Source organism: Danaus plexippus, chromosome 6 (genome assembly GCF_018135715.1).
Source record: "Danaus plexippus chromosome 6, MEX_DaPlex, whole genome shotgun sequence".
Classification (NCBI taxonomy): Eukaryota; Metazoa; Arthropoda; class Insecta; order Lepidoptera; family Nymphalidae; genus Danaus; species Danaus plexippus.
The window spans coordinates 363,282-382,932 of NC_083540.1; the positions used below are offsets into that span (position 1 = coordinate 363,282).

Below are 19,651 nucleotides of genomic sequence, written 5' to 3' on the forward strand. Positions count from 1 at the left end.
AAACTTTCACGGCTGTCAACAAAAAAAAAAAAAATGCGATTTACATACCGCGCTCAAAAGATTATGCGACATTCATTATTAATGAATCAAACATTTAATTTAAATTAATATTATATATTTATTAATTTAATTCTATGCATTGTTATTGATATAAAAATAAAACTCGAATTTTATATATTAAATAAATAAATTTCCTATCAATATTAAATTAATTTATGGACGAATAAAATTTTAAAATCCCAAGAGCATTGTGCAGTCGATGGATGAATGATCGCTCATAAACCACACCAGTTGTAACCAAATCGTAAAATATAATTTACAAGTGACAACAGATCGTTTGTTATATTCGATTCGATTAGAATAGCCCCTGATAATTGAATATATACTTTCCCCTTATTGAATAATTTGATCATTTCCCTATAAAATTAAAAATTAATCTTATAATTGCACTTGTGACTTTTTTAAATACACCAATATTTTAAAATGTATAATCATATTATATGTGAGTGTGAAAACGTTAAGTTTATTTAAAAATAAACAATTTAATGCTGTTATAAGCATGAAGTATGTAATGTAGGCTAGAACATATTAACAGTAAATTAAAGTTTTATTTTTCAATGCATACCTTTTTATTTTGTGTGAATGATGTCAAAACGCGTACAAATAAAATTTCACATTAATTGAATCACAGGGACTCGTGCTGAGTTGCATCGTAACGTATCTGAACTTGTGTAATTGGACGCGTGCGCACTGTTAGTATCGGGTTTACGCAGTTTTAAAACGAAATATTCTCGGTCGGGTATGTAAAATATCACACAGATAGTAGTTACAGGTTCTAAACATCCCTTTGAATTTAAGTATCAATGAAAGTCCAAATCTTTCTATTCGCGACTGCATTATTTATTAGGAAAAGGCTACAAGACTTCGTCTTTATCTAACTGTGTTAAGTAAATTTTAGCCTAATACCAAGATTGCAGAGTTTTGCAAAAAGATGGAAACAAAACTCAAAATATGTTTGAGAAACATTGACGAGAGATTGTTACAAAATCGAACAAAATGTTTTATATTGCAAATACCGATGCGCTTCTTTTCTTTAATTCTGTCTTTGCTTGAAGAAACTATTGATGCACTCGGCCTCTACACTGACAAATTTCCTATAAGATAGTCCTCCATCCAAAGCAATCGAATAAAAAAGGTAAAAACGGTTCTGAGAAGACAGCCAGAGCTATTTCTCCATTAAAGTATACTTATTTAGCTCTCAAATCAAAATGTACAATGACGACCAAACGAAGGTGAGTTCACAACAAAGCCGGCTCGTGTAGAGTCAAGGAACATATAAAAGTAATAGTAAATAGGAATCAGCGAGTGATCAGAGTGACCATACTGCTACATCCAATTAAATACTTAATTCCGGAGCCCTTGTAATGTTTTTCTTAGCGGTCAGTAGTGGTCACTCTGTAGTCTATCAAATATCGTTTAACTAAAATGCTCTTTATATCCATGGCCATAAGGGTGCAGGTCTGCAGCGGGGGTCGGTGAGCTAATTGTTAAGCAATAAAACGGTATGGTCAGTTCGTGGTTTGATGCAATTTATTTGTACAATGTGTTGTAGCGCGGCGGGGAGTTTAGAGACTTGGTAGGAAAATAATAAATACATTATTCATAAATAAAATTTAAGAAGCTATATTTTAAGAATTATTTAACGTTTTGAAGACTCGGGTTTTGTAAAAGAATATTTTTGATATAAAATAAACTACACTCATACTGCAGGAGGAGGAGTGACATGTGTTTTAAACGTCCTTAGAGTTTAGTCTGTTTTTAAGCGCCTGTTAGATTGTTGATATTTGTGTTTTATTTTATAACTATGCCTGTGGGAAATAAAAGAAGTGGATTATATAAATTGTTGAAAGTATGAAGATGGTCCTAGTGTGACCCCACAGGAGTGTGGGGTGTCAGGGCTCATCATAACGTCGAATATCAATAAGAGAGAAATAATAACTGTAACATTCAAAATGTTTGCGAACATAACTCAGACGGCCGCCGCCACAGTGTTACCCCGCGGGGTCATATGTAGCACACCACACACACACACTCACACACTAGTCATAAATGTATGATATACACTCTGTAACTTTTATTATTACAACAAACTACTTCATGAAATTATTTTAAAACTTCATATTGGAAACTTTCAACACTCATTCGGCCAGTTTATCGTAGTGTTCAAATTATAATGAGATCTAAGACTCGTTTCTTAATATTTACCGACAGACGAGACGCCAGTGAATAGTGATCGCGGTATCTGCAAAGTAACCGAAGCGTCGGGATTATGTAGTTTTTGAAATAATAAAATACGCGTAGTATAATCCGAAAAATATTAGTTATATTTATATTAAAATATGTTAATAATTTGGAAATTTTTAAATATTATTTGTAAATCAACAAAATGTGAAACGTACGATGATTGTAATCAATATCAAATATAAGTTCAAGTGTCAATATGTAATACATATAACTCTTCCTGTGTCCGCCTGTCGATGTATGTGATGGATGATGGGTGATGGGTGACAAGTCATCACTTACGAGGTCATCACCATCATTCAATAGATGTACTCCATCAAACGTTTCCAGTTCCCGACCGCTGTTTGTTTCACTCTGCGATATATTATTGTGGTGTAATTATTTATTACAGTTTTATTGCTAACAAACCATCGCTTTAAAGTGTCAAGGTGCATTTTGAAAATTTTTCTTTATAAATTATTATTAATATAATATATTAATAGCGTTGAAACGGTCCGTTTGTATCATTATAATAAATTTCAGTTTTTATTTCGGCATGTTTTGTGTATGAAAATAACTACATATTTTAATTAATTCTATATAAATTGATAGCTTGTCCATCTTCCTGTTTCACTTATTACTTCCTTCATAATATTCTCGTCGTTCGACTGTTTTTAAAATGTCTTCCAAGAGGTAAAGATACTGAACTAGTTGTATATTCGCGTAGTACTTGCAGGATTCTGTTTAAAGATTATAATTTATAGGTATAAAAATTTATTGTGAAGGTGAAGGTTGTCGGTATTTGATAGGCAGTGGATTAAAATAACATCCCTTCATATGTTACTTTATAAGAACATATCGCAATTTTATTGTAAGTAGGGGAATTTAATAAAATTAATATTAAAATACGCGATGAAAAATTTGTCTAAAGTTTCCTGAGACTTTATTGAATTTTAAAAATAGCTGGCAACATTGTTAATGTCCTTAAAAATTTAAATTAGTTTTTGTCAAAGAATTCTTGTAAATTGTTTTTATTTAACGCGTGTGGTTAAATAACCAACATATTGAGGCAGTCTCGAGTAGTTTTTAAGAAGTCAGTGTTAAATATTCTAAGGCTTTATTTATATTTAACTTTATTTTTATTTAACCTTTTAACAAATAGAAGTCAAACTTGGTCCCTTAATGTTACTGGTTCCATGGTGTAATGGTTAGCACTCTGGACTCTGAATCCAGCGATCCGAGTTCAAATCTCGGTGGGACCTGCTTTTTTTTATCACAATTTTATTAAATCTTCCTGAGTAATAGGATATACTTATAAAGTAGTTAGGGAATATCACTTTGTAGAAAATGTATTTTTACCCTCCATTAATATGTAGTGAATAAATTATAAGGAGTTTATATATTTTTTAAATGACTTTTTTTCATTTATTTAAAAACGAACCCTCGTGTGTAAAGAACACTTTTCTACTCCGGACATGTATTTTAAACGCAAACGTCATTTAGTTTAAGCTCTAAGCCACAAAGGAACTGGCGAGCTCGCAACCTCACCCAACAATCACCATATACAATAATACACAAGTAAAGAACGCTGTAGCACGGCGCGTGCCGGACACGCGGACGACGCGCGCCGCTATTATTATATATATTTTTATGTTCCAAATAATGAGCAAAAATATATAATTGCTGAATGCTCAGCGAGGAGCTTAATCTCTTCTAGTGCTTGTTAACGGAATTAAAATTGACGTTGTCTGTTTGAGATGGACTCCAAAGAGAAATTAAAACATTTCATCGCGATGTTTCAAATTAAATATTAATTTATTTTTATATGTACATGAAGTTTATCCTTGAATTTATATAAAATTGTATATGTACAACATTAGGTGGCCATTTTCTTTTTATTATTTATCTGTGGACCTGTCACTTAAATATTAAATCGAATAACAAAAAATATTATTTTTGTTTACGATATATAGGGCTTTTAGTCAATGTATAACAAACAAAAAAATACGCATCACTACATTGTATTATTACTTTTGGAGGAACTTTGGTGATCCTATAAAGTTATTTTACAAAGCACGAAACTCACAGAATTAAATTATAAATTTATATTATATATTTTCTGACTGATTCTGTCCGTCTTCATGTATTACATTCGCAATCAAATTTAATATCATACATGTATGTGAACGAATCGCGCTCCAACATGAACGAACACTTTCCACAAATCTGTAATTATATTAATGTGCGGGATCTGTGTGCTCCTGCAACCCGTCCTGAACCCTCCCCTCATCATCAGAGCGTCGTGTTCCGCGTGCTCCGGGCCTCCCGGGCCGGGGGTGTCTCTATATTAATCGCCAGGCACGTGCCGGCCGCGCGTGTGACCGTCCCGCGACGCCGTTCCCACGTCGCGCCCGTGACGTCACCGCTCGCGGAAAGCCTTCCCGAATATTTTATTGTTTGAATTGGTATTGTTGATCGATGACTTGTTTTCTATTCCCGTATTGATTCCAGACTATATAGGTTATATATAGAGGATACTGGATATATAGAGACGAGGAGCTTATATTTCGTAACGTAGATCGTGTTGCAGCTACTTCACATCAAAGAGAGGGTTGCTGCCTCTGTCGTTAAGTCGAGTGGAACAAATATAAAATTATTTTTTGTTAAATTGCACTTGAAACAGCTTCATTAATATAAGTTTGTTATTACAATGTAATGTTGTATTTTTTATAAAGCCAACGATAAATAAAAACATATTATTTTTATTAGTTAGTTTTTTAAATTATATTAAAGAATTTATATTAGAGAATTGTAATTTTTTTTAATTATTTTTTTAACATTGTTTGAATGTACCTAATAAATGCATAACGTCATCATACGAACCTTTGTGTTTCACTATATAAGTTACGCGCAGATCAAGTTTGGCGATGAATTGTACGGCAGGTATTTTGCACAGAACCCCGAAAAAAACAAGTGTGTAGTGATGTGTCGCACCCACCACGACAAACAATGGGCGTGACACGTGCTATACTAGATATGAGGATTTAACATGCCCTGATTGAATGTTACATATCGATAATTTTATGTATCGAAATATAGTGTTTTTATACTAATAAGATTTTTAATAAAAATTGTCTCAAATACTTTATTGCAACAAACACAAGCTTAGCGTCACTATTAATAAAATTCTGTAACTCGACCGAGAAATATTACATACATAAATGTGCGACAAATGGAACTCTCAAATTAGGTAAAATAATAAAAAAAAGGTTACTATCTTTTTTTTTTATTTTACCTTTCATTATATTAATGGACATTGAACAAATCTTATAAGTTAATTCCATCAGCGTAGACATCGACTCCCAACATCTCGGGTAATAGGACGAAGGTAAAATAATATTTAAATGTCTTAACAAAATATATACCTGTATTGAACAGCCGCTTGTTCGTAAAGAGACGTGAGATACGCTATGGAAGTGACACTTACATATCGTCTTCCAGGGAACACGATCGAGAGCACGGCAGGTGAAATAAAATATAAAATCTATAAATACACGAGTCACAAGACGCAGGAATCCTGCTGTATTTATTTAGTGAAAATCTCAAAGTATCACTCACAAGTAATATTGGATAATGAACTCGGAAACACTCACATTATTTCACCACACTATCGTCTTCTTTTCATTTCAATTAAAATGCATAATGTTACATACCTGCCTTTCTTCAACCGGTTCGCTGATTAATTTAATCGGTATTTAATTATTCGCCTCATCAATATATATATTGTAATATGTATAATGAGATGTAGAGAGATGATAAAATATTTGCTTCATTTATTTTCGGGAAAATGTGGAAGCCGGCTACTTAATGTATATATAGACATATACATATATGGTGATCTCCCCTGGTAGCTGATGGTGATGAGGTGACCGTGGTGGTGATGAGTCCTTCATTGTTTTTGAATTAAATTCTTATAAATCACGTCGTCTGGAGTAACGTGCAGGTGCAATACTATTTAAACAAGTGAACTTCCAATATCCTCTGCTTATTTTACAAATTGTTTTGAGGATTCCATGGTTTACTTATATATGCTGTATGATAGATACTTATAAGTTAATATAATACTCACATGCAGATTGCAGTAAAACTTACTACGTGTTTGAAACAGATACGCGATACAAACAGTCGCGTGTTGTATTTTATAATTTACTTAACTTTTATCGAGTTACTTTTATTCAATTATTAATTTGTTAAACTGTTGTTTCAAATTTTTCTAATGTTTTATGAAATTATGTATATTTAAGCATTATATAGTTATTTTCATGTCAACTTTAATGTCATGTCTAATAATGACTACGGAAATATATTTAATCGTATTACTCAGACCTTCTCGTGAGTCTAGATAATGCCAGTTAGGCGAAAGGTCTGCCGTTTAGACTTCATAAAATCTAGTAATAACCATATGAAGATGAGATCCGGGTTAATTGGAGGAGCAAATGTAATATCCAGATGGGCCGAGAATAATCAAATATAACTGATAGTGATCCGTATGCTTAGTACAAGTTTGGATCGTCAGACTACACTCGAAGCGTTTTCCGTTTCTCATGAATAACCTACGTCAATACGACAACGTGTCATGATTTATAAAAAAATTGGAAACGCTCCGCATGTAGTGTCGTGATAACAACTCGGACCAAGCATGCTGTGCTATATATGCAAAAACTATTATTTGGTGACTTTACCAAAGCAATCAGACCAAAAACTATGTTGTTTGTGTTTGTCTGTGTATTTCAGTTGAACCAATTTGAGTGTGGCTTATTACATATGTCAGAGGCGTGCACAGAGATTTGGGGTAGGGTAATCAGAATATTAAAAAGATATATTAATTTTCTTCATAATTTCCTCCTGTAAAATATTGATAATATTTGCGCATAAAGTTACAGCAGTCCGATCAAAACTAACATCTATATAGTTTATGAATCTATCAACTACCTCTGATCCACGAAAGTACTTTAAAACGATTACGAGCTGTTCATCAGCGCTTTATGAAAGTTATTTAATCGGATTATCCAGTGGAGATCCAAACATTTGTATTATTATGATTTGAAAACAACAAACAAGGAAAACAAAATAACTTATTTGTGTGCACACAACCTGCTAGCTAATTATAACTATCATAATACTTTTAATTAAAACGAATAACTTTACCTTTCTTTTAGTTCACTCTCAACTGGTCACACACATATCCTTTGTAATTATTTTAATTTTACCATCAAACGACAACATTAAAAATTAACTCGTAATTAATTTCGATACACCCACACCAGTACAGAGCTCACAGCTATAATTTTCCATAATTTGTTAATAAATTCATTAATTAGCTAACTAAAACTTATTCACTTTCGCTTAGAAAGACAATAATAACAAAATGGCGATAAAAATATTTGAACGATAGATTAAAAAGTCAACTCAGTTTCTATGACGTTTTAAACGAGTAGGGTTAAGGAAGCAGTGCCTCTCCAACACTAACACATGCATAGTTTGTGCACACACACATGCGAATTTTTCCTGCATGCAACACGAGATTTGTAGATCGTCCTTGAGATTATTGGTATTGAATATATGCACCGAGTAGTTCTGCATACGGCCGCTAGGACTGGGAAGCGGCGCTAGCCGCTAGCAGCGGCCGATCGAGTTGATAGGTAGCACTTTTGACAATTTTACCAAATCGTGAATCAAATGACATTATATGTCTGTAAACATTCGTATTCCGTAATGTATCATTAAAAGCATGTAAGCGAGAATCAAACAGTGTAGGTTTGGTTTTTGTACGGATAGGGTAAGCACTGCTTATTTGCATCTATGGTGTGCACGTCACTGGTATATGTCTGTAAAATTCACCAAACGTGTTGACTGTTGTATTGGTTTAAGTCAATGTAAGCGTTTTCGGTTTTTCATTCAATAACTTTTATTTATAGGAAGGTTTGTTCGAACTTATGCTGCAAATACCACTGAGACGTACCTTCAATATTCCACTATACTTTACTGTCATGTGGTGAATTTACGAATAAAACTGCCAAAATTCAGTATCTTAAACTTGGGGTAAACATACTAAGATCAATTTGATTACAAATTATAGGCATTCTAAACATAAAAAAAAACGTAAAGTTAAGAGATAACAATATAAAATAATCTATACAGTTGACTTGAGAAACCCTTTCTTTGTGGACTCGTTTACAAAACACCGACTTACACTTATAAACATATTATTCCATTGGAACTCCTTTTACAGTCGAATGGATTCAAATCTGCTCAGAACGTATATAAAACCTTTTCTTTGTCATAAAATACAGCCTTTAGAATAAAAGGCGCAGAGTCCCTATAGCGGTTTTGGGTTTATTTCGGGATAAAGGTATAAAACATACCTACTTGACTCTTTAAGGTTTCAATTCCTTATAGATATATTTTTTTAAATAAACTCTGCTTTATTGTCACGGCCTATGTAATGTATTTGGCAAGTTTACTGTCTCCAAATGGGTAGTAAAACATATAGGCGGCAGAAATTGACAATAAATAATATTTAATGTTCGTCCTAATTACCAACAAGAGAATAATTAAAACCTAACATGTATATAAAATATAGAGGCGACTGATAAACATAGGTATTTGAATGCCAATGATGTAGCCCATATGTATACAGGCAATTGATATTAGTTTATAAAGTAATAATTAGTTTCAGAGTCTCTCCACTAAACTATTAATATCGGACACACTGAGTTTATGTTGTTTATTGTGTAAGTTACATTAATACATCCAACTTCAAGACTCCAAGACATGTTATGTATGTGTGTGTGTGTGTGTGTGAGCTCGAGAACCTCTTCTCAAATATAAAATATAATAACTTCATGTACGCATGTTTTGATTGAGACTGCAAAGCGTGTTCGTCCGTGTGTCTGTTAACGCTGTAACCACTAATGAAATCTAAGACTTCGGTTACTTTTCAGAAACCGTGATCACGGGCACGATCATTCACATCCCGTCTGCCCTTGATCACGGTTGCTGAAAAGTAACCGAAATGTAGGGATTATGTAGTTTTTAAAATATTAAAATTCGCATAGTATATCCGAAATATATTAGTTTCATTTAAATGCTGTAACAACTAATATTAAAGAACATAATAACATGAATATTTAAGTGATCTTCCATACAACATACATTACTGTTTTGTCATTTTCATTCAAGCCTCATTCTGCGGCAGTCTTCCTGCACGAGTGTGACTGACAGTCGATTTGTTTTTTTTTAGTAAATGGCAAGATTTAATCTTCTTTATCAAGAAGATTAAATCAGAGAATCTCTGAGAGGAAAGTCTCTGTGAACACAGACTTTTAGTGAAAAGAAGTCTAGACAATGTGATCTCTGTTATTATGGTCTAGATATATTTATCAAGAACTATAAAAAAATAAAGTATTTAGATGTTATGTTTAAAATAATCCATCAGGAATGATACAAAAGTATATTTGTAATATAAATAAGTCACTTGTGGATAATATTTCTAATAGGCGTGGGGGAAGTCGAGGACTATACTTGTACTAGATTCAATCTTATTTACCTTCAATCCGTTGCGTTATATTACGAGTTTTTCAATATCTATGAATTTTATTATTTCTGAAGAGAGTTATTTCAAACAATGGTCAAGGTTACTTGATTGTAATGAAAACAAAAAAGAAGAAAGAAAGAAAATCGGTTAAATCGCAGAACTTGTGAATGATACAGAAATATGGAATTATAATAGAGGTAAAACCAAAGTTACGTTGATTTAGTGAAGAGTATGACACATGAATTCAATACTCAGCAGCAAAATAATCTAATTATAAGGAAGTAAAAAAAATATTCTTAAATATAGAGATTACATAAAAAGACGCCAGGAGTGCACTTGATAAGTTTGTTTTACACTGTTGATAACCTCAAAACGTTGGCATGGATTCATAAAAATGAGTGTAAATAATACAAGCACACACGCAGGATGTACCGAGAGATGTGTGTTCCATGACGAGATAAATGTTGCGAGTTTGGGATGAGTTTCACAAATAATCTACAAGTATTAATGAGATCTGCGAAGTCAATAATGTAACGTAATACGAACGACATAGTTATATATATATAAGATATTAACAATTAATTCATACTATAAAGTTTACATACCCCTACTAATATTATAAATGCGACAATAACTCCGTCTGTCTGTCTGCTACCTCTTCACAGGTAAAATACTTAACCGATTTTGATGAATTTTGATATATAGATAGATGGAACCCTGGAGAAGGAAGGCTACCTTTAATCTCGATCCCAAATCCTGACCCTGAAATTGCACACCTCATTTTTGGAACGTGATACCTGTCCCATACAGATAACAAATTTCATTCTGATCACGGTCCCAAGCCCGGCCCCGATCGCAAAACTACACGGGTGCAATCATGAAGTGCAGTTCGGATTCAGTGGCTGCAGTGACAGAGAACAACCGCTAGTATGTATATAGGATAAGATTATTTTAGAAAACCAAATATGCAAAGGAATAATGGGTCAGTTATTAATAATCGGAACAACATGGTGTGGGCGCGGGATGGTCTGAAATACTTATCTCAAAATAAAACTATTATATATATATTAAACTTTAATAACAATTTCTGTTCCTTATATATGTGAAGTAAGACAAAAACAATGAGTAATTGTCGGTAATAATTACTAACGATAATCTACTATTTTGTGTTATTGAGTACGCTCATCATAAGTTAGTACGTCAAACTACATACGGAGCGTGTGGAGTTTTTCGTTCATAAATCTTCGTACGTAGTTTTAACGTAGGATTCGTTTCAGTAGTGTGACGACATGAACACGTACTAAGCATACTTTACATTACATTTTCATTCATACATACATGAGTCTATTAGTGTTTGTAAACTCATGTATTTGTTTAGGTCTCTTCATGGAACCGCTTCAATACTTTAGGAGTGATGCGAAGTATCCCCTTGTAAGGTCAACACAAATTTAACTCGGCGATATTCAATCTATGTTCACTCAAAAGGCCCGGTTCTGGGGGCTGTGCTTTATGCAAAAGCTCCGTCTCTAATAAAATGAGATTAATAGTTTTTATAGATAGGAATAATTATAACATATGATACACTAACCTAACTTATTTGGAGGTTTATTTTCTATGATAAGCACACGATATGATAACTGTTATATAGATTCCGTGCTCCGCCGTCTTCAGGTCGTTAATGCGACAAGTCTTGCTAAATATATTATTTACACCTGTTTTTTTTATTTTGTGATGAGATGAATGAATTGTAATCACGTAAATCAATATAACACAGCCCTAAATATAATACACTGTCAGTTGGTCACTGTGAACTGGGATCCGTGAATAAACGAGTAATTTAATAAACGTGGAAAAAAAGCGGGAAAATTTGCAACTTATCGCAGGAGGGAGTTGAGTTTTGTTTGTGCGACAGTTCCCACGCGTCCCTCCGACAGTCCCAGCCCTCGCCCTCCGCCCTCGTCCTCCGCCAGCCGAGTTCCGATACGCACTCCCTCAGTGACGGCCGCGCGATACGCACGCGACTCCCCACACGCGACGGTTCCATCAACATCTCGTGTCTGAATCTTCAGCATGGTACTCACCGACTTCCTCACGGAGACCAGGAGGAAGTGGCTGCAGGTGAGTCTACAAACATATCGTTTTGATCTCCCGATAACGACCCTCGTTGTTTACATGAAACCTTAAAGAAATGCCTGCATTCCGTAACAATTCGTGTCGGTAGTTATTTAATTCAAATTTTAATGGTGAATTAGTTTGCAACAAACAATATTCAGCATTGATATCAGAAGGTCCGCGCGGGATCCTGTCGTCTTATCACAGTGTGTATTTTTTCGTGTATTTATACAGTGATAACAGACCTCTCACGCCGCGCCACAGCGATCTCCGAGAGAGGCTGTCTGTTTGTTTGCGAGGTCCTCGCGTAAATATACTTAACTAATTACGGAAATTAAGTTACTTAATAGTTATTTAGATATCAGTTCGTCACATTTTAAACAAACGAACGACTTTAGCATGGATAGTGTCGCTGTCGACCACGTGAACGGTCGCGGGATGGTCTCTGTATTATAATACCAGATGGAAATCATCTTAAAATAGTTCCCGCGAATAATTCACACTGTTTTGATAATTTGTATTAAATTTAATATCGGTATAGTTATCGCTATACACAAATCAATAAACTAGTTAGCGTCTATAATAAGTTATTTTTTTTCTTTATGTTGTTTCAATACAAATTCAGTTAAATTATTTTTTTATATTTTGTTGTTCTCATTGTTTCCTAACTGCTCGTTTATGACAAGTAAAATGTGTTTTGAATCAGATCGTTTTAGATCAAGTCACCGCATCGTCGTAACTAGAGAGTGATCTTGTTACTATGAAAAATTAGTTATGTTTGTATCTCTGTTTAGGCAAAATATAATATTAATTTATCGAACAGTCCCATTCTAGCTATATGGCTGTGTCGTTGTGTTGTTGCCTACTTTGTTATTGTAATGACTACTGAGATCTCTGATAGTGAGTGCGTCTCGTGAACCAGTCGATGTAATACTCACATATCACTCACGGAGATTGTGATGGAACATAAAGCTAACAATTACTGATCAATTACAATATATTATATTATATTACCAATTTGTTGTGTTCATTTAATTTTTTATCACACTCTCTTTCTGAGTCAAAATAGGCGCGTCGGAGTCGTTATTACATACAGAAGACAACAATAAATTCAATTAAGTAATATTTCTGACTACTATTTGAGACTACTTTTCTCGTCACAATCGACTGTGAAGATCGTTCTCAGTGAGTTGTGAGCGACTCGTCATCTCCGTGTGATGTCAGCGTGAACAATATGAACGTCGCTGTAACGCGCATAACAATACGTATCGATAGTGCAGCTTGTTTATTGCTGATAGGGAGGGTGTTGTAAATCACTCCAGCGGCGTCCGATCTGTGTTCGTTCAACTCTGATGGACAGACCGACCGTCAGACGAGGCTCGCCTCTGAGGGTCTCCTCTCATCATGTGCATACGCATATCACACACACAAAAATATGATTAGTAAGAATACTACACGTCGATTAAACAACAGAAATCAATTGTTTATTTAATGAGATCGATAATTAGTTAGATATTGGTTGTCTCGATAAAACAAATAATTATCTATATATATTATTGTCAAATTCAAACCAGGTTTTAATGTTAGTTAACAGTCATTGATATATATATATATTAAATATTTTGAATTCTTGTTAAATCATTTGCTGAGCATGTTGTCTGGTCGGACACCCGTTCAGCTGAGTAAAACACAAGAACGAGTTTAATTTAACCGTAGATCGGTGAAGTGAAAAATATGCTTTCTAAATATATTTTTTTAGTTTTTTTTTTTATAAAATAATTCTATTACAATCTATTCAATGTTCGTAAAAATTTATGATAAAATCTTCACCGTTGTATAATATTTTCCGAGAACTGTCTATGATACACAAATTTTGATTCATAATTTCAGCAGGTACACCTAGTACCATCTGACAAGTGACAAACAACGGACAACAAGGGACGCACATTTCTAGAACGTTCACATAAAAAATTCATAGTTGTTTAAATATTAATGTTCAAGTTCCGACAAACTCAACAACATCTCATGTATTATTTCAAGCACTATTACAGTCGCCCAAGGTTTCGGCTTTAGATTCCAGTGCAAATAATAATAAACAGTAAAGTCTGTACAACACTCGCCCCGCGGCTCCGGCCGTGCTGCGTTTCAAAGTAAACCGATAAGAATTCCTTTTATTATTATCATGGACTGTGTGGACGTTCGTCACGTTTGAAAACACTGGACACGCTCCGGCGAGCCAGGCGACAACCCCCTACAACCTGACTCTATAGTATATAAAATTAGCATAAAATAACGACTTTCCCACGGTAACAGACGCCGTTTGAAAACAATAAAAATAGACTTTTATTAAAGAGCTTCCAATAAATTTATTATAATTTACCGAAGTATTATAATTACAATGTGAATATCAATTAAGGGGAAACGAGATCCTTTTGATGTCGTCAAAGTTTAACGCTTTATGACCTTCACAGATCGTCCGAATTTGTGTCATTTCTGATTAACAATTGAAGACTATTTTATAAAGCGAATATGTTGAATGATCGATAAAGAAGTATGATCTATTAATGTTCTCAGTCTGTGACTCCTCCCGATCTCCTGACGTTGTCTCTGAGGAGTACTGCAGCGTGACCTTGAGACTTACACCGCCGAAATTACCCGACTACTTATGTATATTACGTAACGGCAAACGCAATATATCTTACAGCAATTTAAAGGGATCTCTCTTTAAATGTCTATTCTTATAAGCTGTGTTTAATATTGAGGATAACTGAAAGAAGAAGCTATCGAATTGTTTTTAAAAATTATAGCAAAATGTCGAGTGAGGTTATCGAAGGATTTCAAGTTATAGAATTATTAATATCCAAAGTTAGACAAGTTGGAACGAATTGATCAGGTGGCTGGAGGCGAACGGCGTCGAGGGACGTTGAGCGTTTAATGTGGACGGGGTCAGAGGTGAATTCAATATTAACGTACGTGTGTACACAACCTTACACTACAATATAGTTCTTATATAGAAACTGTTTGTTCGTTGGACGAACCAAACAGTTAGTTTTGACATAAAAATAGAAGATTACTTGCTGCATCTCACATGACTCACGTTGAAGTGAATGACGGAATCGGAATGATTAATTGGAATAAATTTAATTATTCATACATTGGGATAGTTATTTAAATAAATTAATTATATACGTGTGCACCATCTGCACCATTGCTATCACAATACATCTCAATTATACTTATAAAATATATAGAGAGTAAATTAAGTGAGTAAAGTAAATTAGTAAATTAAGTGAGATGAGAAATAACACCATTCAAATGGAACGGCGTTGAGATCAAACCTTATTTTGAGTTTAAATGAAACTAATATATTTCGGACATACTACGCGGATTTTATTATTTTAAAACTACATACTCCCGACGTTTCGGTTACTTTTCAGCAACCGTGATCACGGGCAGACGAGATGTCGGACATCTTATTTTGAGTCCTTGATACTTTTTAATGGCAACCTTAGAGTATAAATGTTATTGACATTACTTAAAATTAGCGAACGAGGGCGATTGACGGAGCCCCGCCACCATGATAGATAGTAGACAGACAGGGAACTTACATATACTGTCGTTTACCAATACATACTCATATGAAACATACGGTTTACTTGTATATGTATATGTAAATACATAAAAAGTAATTAAAATTAAAGTTGTATTTATTTAAAGACTAAATATCTACGTTGCAGGCCTTCAAGCTATTCAAGAGAAGTAAGAACAGAAGCAGCACTCGCAACCGCGTCTCTCCTCTGGTTCGGTCGCCGTCTTACAACGGCACCGTGGACGCCAGACCGGAGATCGACATACAGAGGTTCTGCCCCTGCAGGACCTCCCTGCCACCTCTACACCTGCACCAGGCCTACGAGAACACCTACAGCAGTTACAACAGCTACGGGTCGGGAAACGAGAGCCTCCAGAGCTACGGAAACGAATCGATGAACGACTCCGCGTACGACTCCACGAGGAGCAGCCCGGCGCACCGACCGGTGTGTTACGCTACAGTCACGTACTTCAACGTCAACGACAGCGAAGACAGCAGTAGCATACACACGGAGTACACGTTGCTGGACCCCGAGCTCGACCCGGACCACGACCTGGACCAAGACCTGGAGCTGGACGGCAACGAGCAGAGGCAGAACATCATCAACGAGAGCCTCGAACTCGTTAGCACGTTATAGATAGACTGTCACACGGCCGAGGACTGGCAGTGTCAGTGTCAGTCAGTCAGCATTTACTAACACTTAGAATATAAATGTGAGGCGTTCAGTTTGTAACATATATTATCTCCAGTGTGTACATATATTATATCGTGGAGACCGCGCGAGATACCGCGACCCGAGTCTTATCAGCAGTCAAGGAGTCTCTTGAAGGATTCTGCGTTTGTTCTTGTTTTGTGATTCTTTTATGCGAAGAGCTCGTATCCTTGAGGCTGCGAGGAGTTCGCGACCTCATAGATAACGACTGATAACGGCCACGGATTACGGAACATTTAAAATTCAAATAGCTCTTAAGATCATTAAGATATTACTAAATTATTACATTTATATAACAGAGAGGATTTATCATTTTTATTATAGAAATTTATATAACTCATCTACACACACATTTTAAGATTTTCTTTTCTCAAACGATGTTATTCTTAAAAATAATAAAACTGAATGTGTTTTTAACTTTTTCTAAGAGTATTACAGAACCGCAGTTTTATAGAATGAACATATATTTACTATTTAATAGGGAATCGATTGGTTCAGTATATTATTTTAATTTATATTATTAGTGAGTAATGTTGTATGCTGTACATATCTCTTATAACCAAAGTTATTGTGATACTATAACGTCAGATATAGTTCGTTGATCTCAAATATAAAACATAGGTTTATAATAGTTTGTAAGATTTTCGTTTTAATAAATATAATTATAATGTGACAAATAGTTTTTTATTTCGTTTTAATTTAATGTGTAGTAAAAAAATAAGTCAAAGTTCGTCTTCACATTAGAAACTTAACTTGTACTTTTTTTTATTAATGTCACTGAATATTTAATCCGTTACTGGATTATTATTCACAAAAGGGAAAAAACGCAATTTCAAAGGAAAATCCTAACAAACTTCATCAGCATACATTTCTGCTCTCTTTATTAGAATAAAATATATTGATATTTATTGGTGTGTAAATATATTTTTTTCGGGAGACGCCAAATATAAAGCATTTTTTTTTCATCTTTTTAAGCCAAATATTTTACTGAAAATTAAAAGTTTGAAAAAGAACAGGTTTCTATTCAACAAATGTGTAATTATCGGCCACTGTTTGTTCACTCGCCTGTTAACGACGCACAGACAGGCACACAATACAAACAGGTTCCTTGACAACTCCTAGCTGGTCAATACATATGTACTAATGATTTAGAGCCAGAGTATGTACAACTAATATAGTTTTGTCCATATATAAGCGAACAGTTGTGTCAATCCTGATGTAAAATATCCACACGAAATATGAAGAATTTTTTTTATGTTACACTTTGAATTTTGTAAGATCTGTTTAATATATTTTTTGGTTTCTCAACCCTTACTACCAATTATCGTCACAATTCCTTTCAGATCCCAAAGTAAAGTTATAAATAGATTTATAAGAATGTTAAGAGTTGGCTAAATCTAATTAACTCATATGTTCAAACTAGTGTAATATTCTATCGTAACTTCTGGATGAGTCGCTTAATATATATATTATTAAATAATATAATTATTCTTGTGTTATATATAAAGTAAACGCTAGATATTAAGCATAATTCGCTGCATTTTATAAACTTATAACCGATAATTATCTCATATAAAAGTTCGCAAAAATATATAATATAACGAATGTGCACGCGTAACATTGTTACCGGTCAGTAACCGGTCAGCGATATTCTTGACAACTCTTTGTAATATCCCTAATTATTTACTTATCCTTAAACTGGTTCCATTTTGAACGCACTAGAAAGGAATGTCGTGTTTTTGTGTATTTCGCCATTATTAGCGAAAATGTAGTTAAATATTGCAGAGTAAAATGGAAGCGTACTTTGTTATGAAAGTTTTTTGTGGATGACATGGCTTATGAATAGTTTTTTGTATATTTATGAAGTATTTATTAAAATAAAAGCAAAGATATTTTAATATCAGGACAACTCGTCACGTGGGGTAATATCATTAATCAATATTTTAAATTTGGTGAATGGGAACTGAAAAAATTGTGTTTATATTTTATGCACAATATTGAAGACATATTTTTGATGATTTTGACGTAATTCGGAACTAAGTAAAACACCAGTTAGTTATTATAATTACAACCACCTTTAATACGTGTTCCTGCAAACTGTAAGCTATCGGTGTTCACGTAAACTGTGATACCTTTTTGAATTAATGTCTTTACAAACTCAAAAAGAAATAAAATCAATTCTGTTTCCGCAGTTTCATTATTATTATTCTAAATAGAACTGGACCTCCGAGAAAGTCGTTTTAAAATATGTAATTTTGACAAATTATCTCTTCACGTAACACTTTAATCTCGGGCCCATTAGAAAGTGTTTAGTAAACAATGAGTTATCAGGTACGGTGTGGCTGTGGCTGTGGGCTCGTGCTCAGAGACACGTAGTGTTACGTGACGAGTGACGAACGAACACACAGTTTAAATAATTGGTTAGTATTGATAGTGTTATGTTGATAACATTAGTTAACGATGTGGTGATTAATAAATTAAAGATATCAGCTCAAATAACAAATACTGATGTGAACAAACTATATTTGCATTTCAACGACTTACAAACTTTATATATAAATAGCAAGAGCCGAGTTAAATAATTAAATACTAAAAATATGATATTCTTGCAATATATATTAGGTGTATCTTTAATGACCGACGACTAATCTGTTATTTATATTCAGTGTAGTGTCGTGTTATATCAATTATGATATAAAGAGGGTGGAACATTATTAGGAGGGTCGAGGAAAGGTCAGCGCCAATAATAGAAACGAGCTGGCGAATTATTTTAATAGATTGACGTATTAAATGTTCAGAAACAAATATAAAATAGGTAAAGGTAAATAGGTTTTATGAGAAATGAAGTACTTTTGTGGCCTAAGACTGTATTTTATTATTTACAAATAAATATTTTTTGTTTTATAATAAAAATTTTAAATAAAATCAATTATTATATTTACACTGTAAGTCGTATATCGGTCTGTCGGTTACTGCAGTTAAGAATTGCAGTTAACGTTTAACTCGATAGAACTATGTTAACTGTGTAGGGACCGACACACGGCGCACACACGAGCGGGAAAAAAATATGATGTTTTGCACCCCGCGGGCAACGGAAGGAAGTGGAGAGAGAGACGGAGATACTGGAAACCCGCGAGGGGGAGAGAGACGGACGCCGTGGGAAACACTGGGGTGGACTCGTCCCATATACCAGGGAACAGCTCCAGAGGGACCGGGTTATATTAGAGGCGACCGGATAATGACCGCCGGCATCTGCATAGACATGCTGGTACATCAGACGCTGGCCAGCGAAGAGCCCCTTAACTCCTCCTTAGCTTCCTTAAACTTTGATACAAACGACCGCCAACCAATCACATGTTGG

General features: G+C 34.2%; 1 protein-coding gene and 1 non-coding gene across 2 annotated transcripts; both read left to right on the plus strand.

Annotated features, from left to right (window-relative positions):
* The first annotated feature begins 3,470 nt into the window (after positions 1 to 3,470).
* Trnaq-cug (transfer RNA glutamine (anticodon CUG)) lies at positions 3,471 to 3,542 on the plus strand. The gene has a single exon. It is a non-coding gene; the product is annotated as a tRNA-Gln (tRNA).
* An 8,195-nt stretch (positions 3,543 to 11,737) lies between these two features.
* LOC116778850 (uncharacterized) lies at positions 11,738 to 16,967 on the plus strand. Its single transcript, XM_032672905.2, has 2 exons — positions 11,738 to 11,995; positions 15,727 to 16,967. The coding sequence occupies exons 1-2, from the start codon at positions 11,948 to 11,950 to the stop codon at positions 16,213 to 16,215; spliced, it is 537 nt and encodes a 178-aa protein (XP_032528796.2). The 5' UTR covers positions 11,738 to 11,947; the 3' UTR covers positions 16,216 to 16,967.
* The last annotated feature ends 2,684 nt before the right edge of the window (positions 16,968 to 19,651 follow it).

Coding starts and splice junctions, on each gene's coding strand:
- LOC116778850 (XM_032672905.2), top strand. CDS start 11,948: ATGGTACTCACCGACTTCCTCACGGAGACCAGGAGGAAGTGGCTGCAG. Junction 11,996..15,726: donor CCAGGAGGAAGTGGCTGCAG/GTGAGTCTACAA, acceptor TCTACGTTGCAG/GCCTTCAAGCTATTCAAGAG.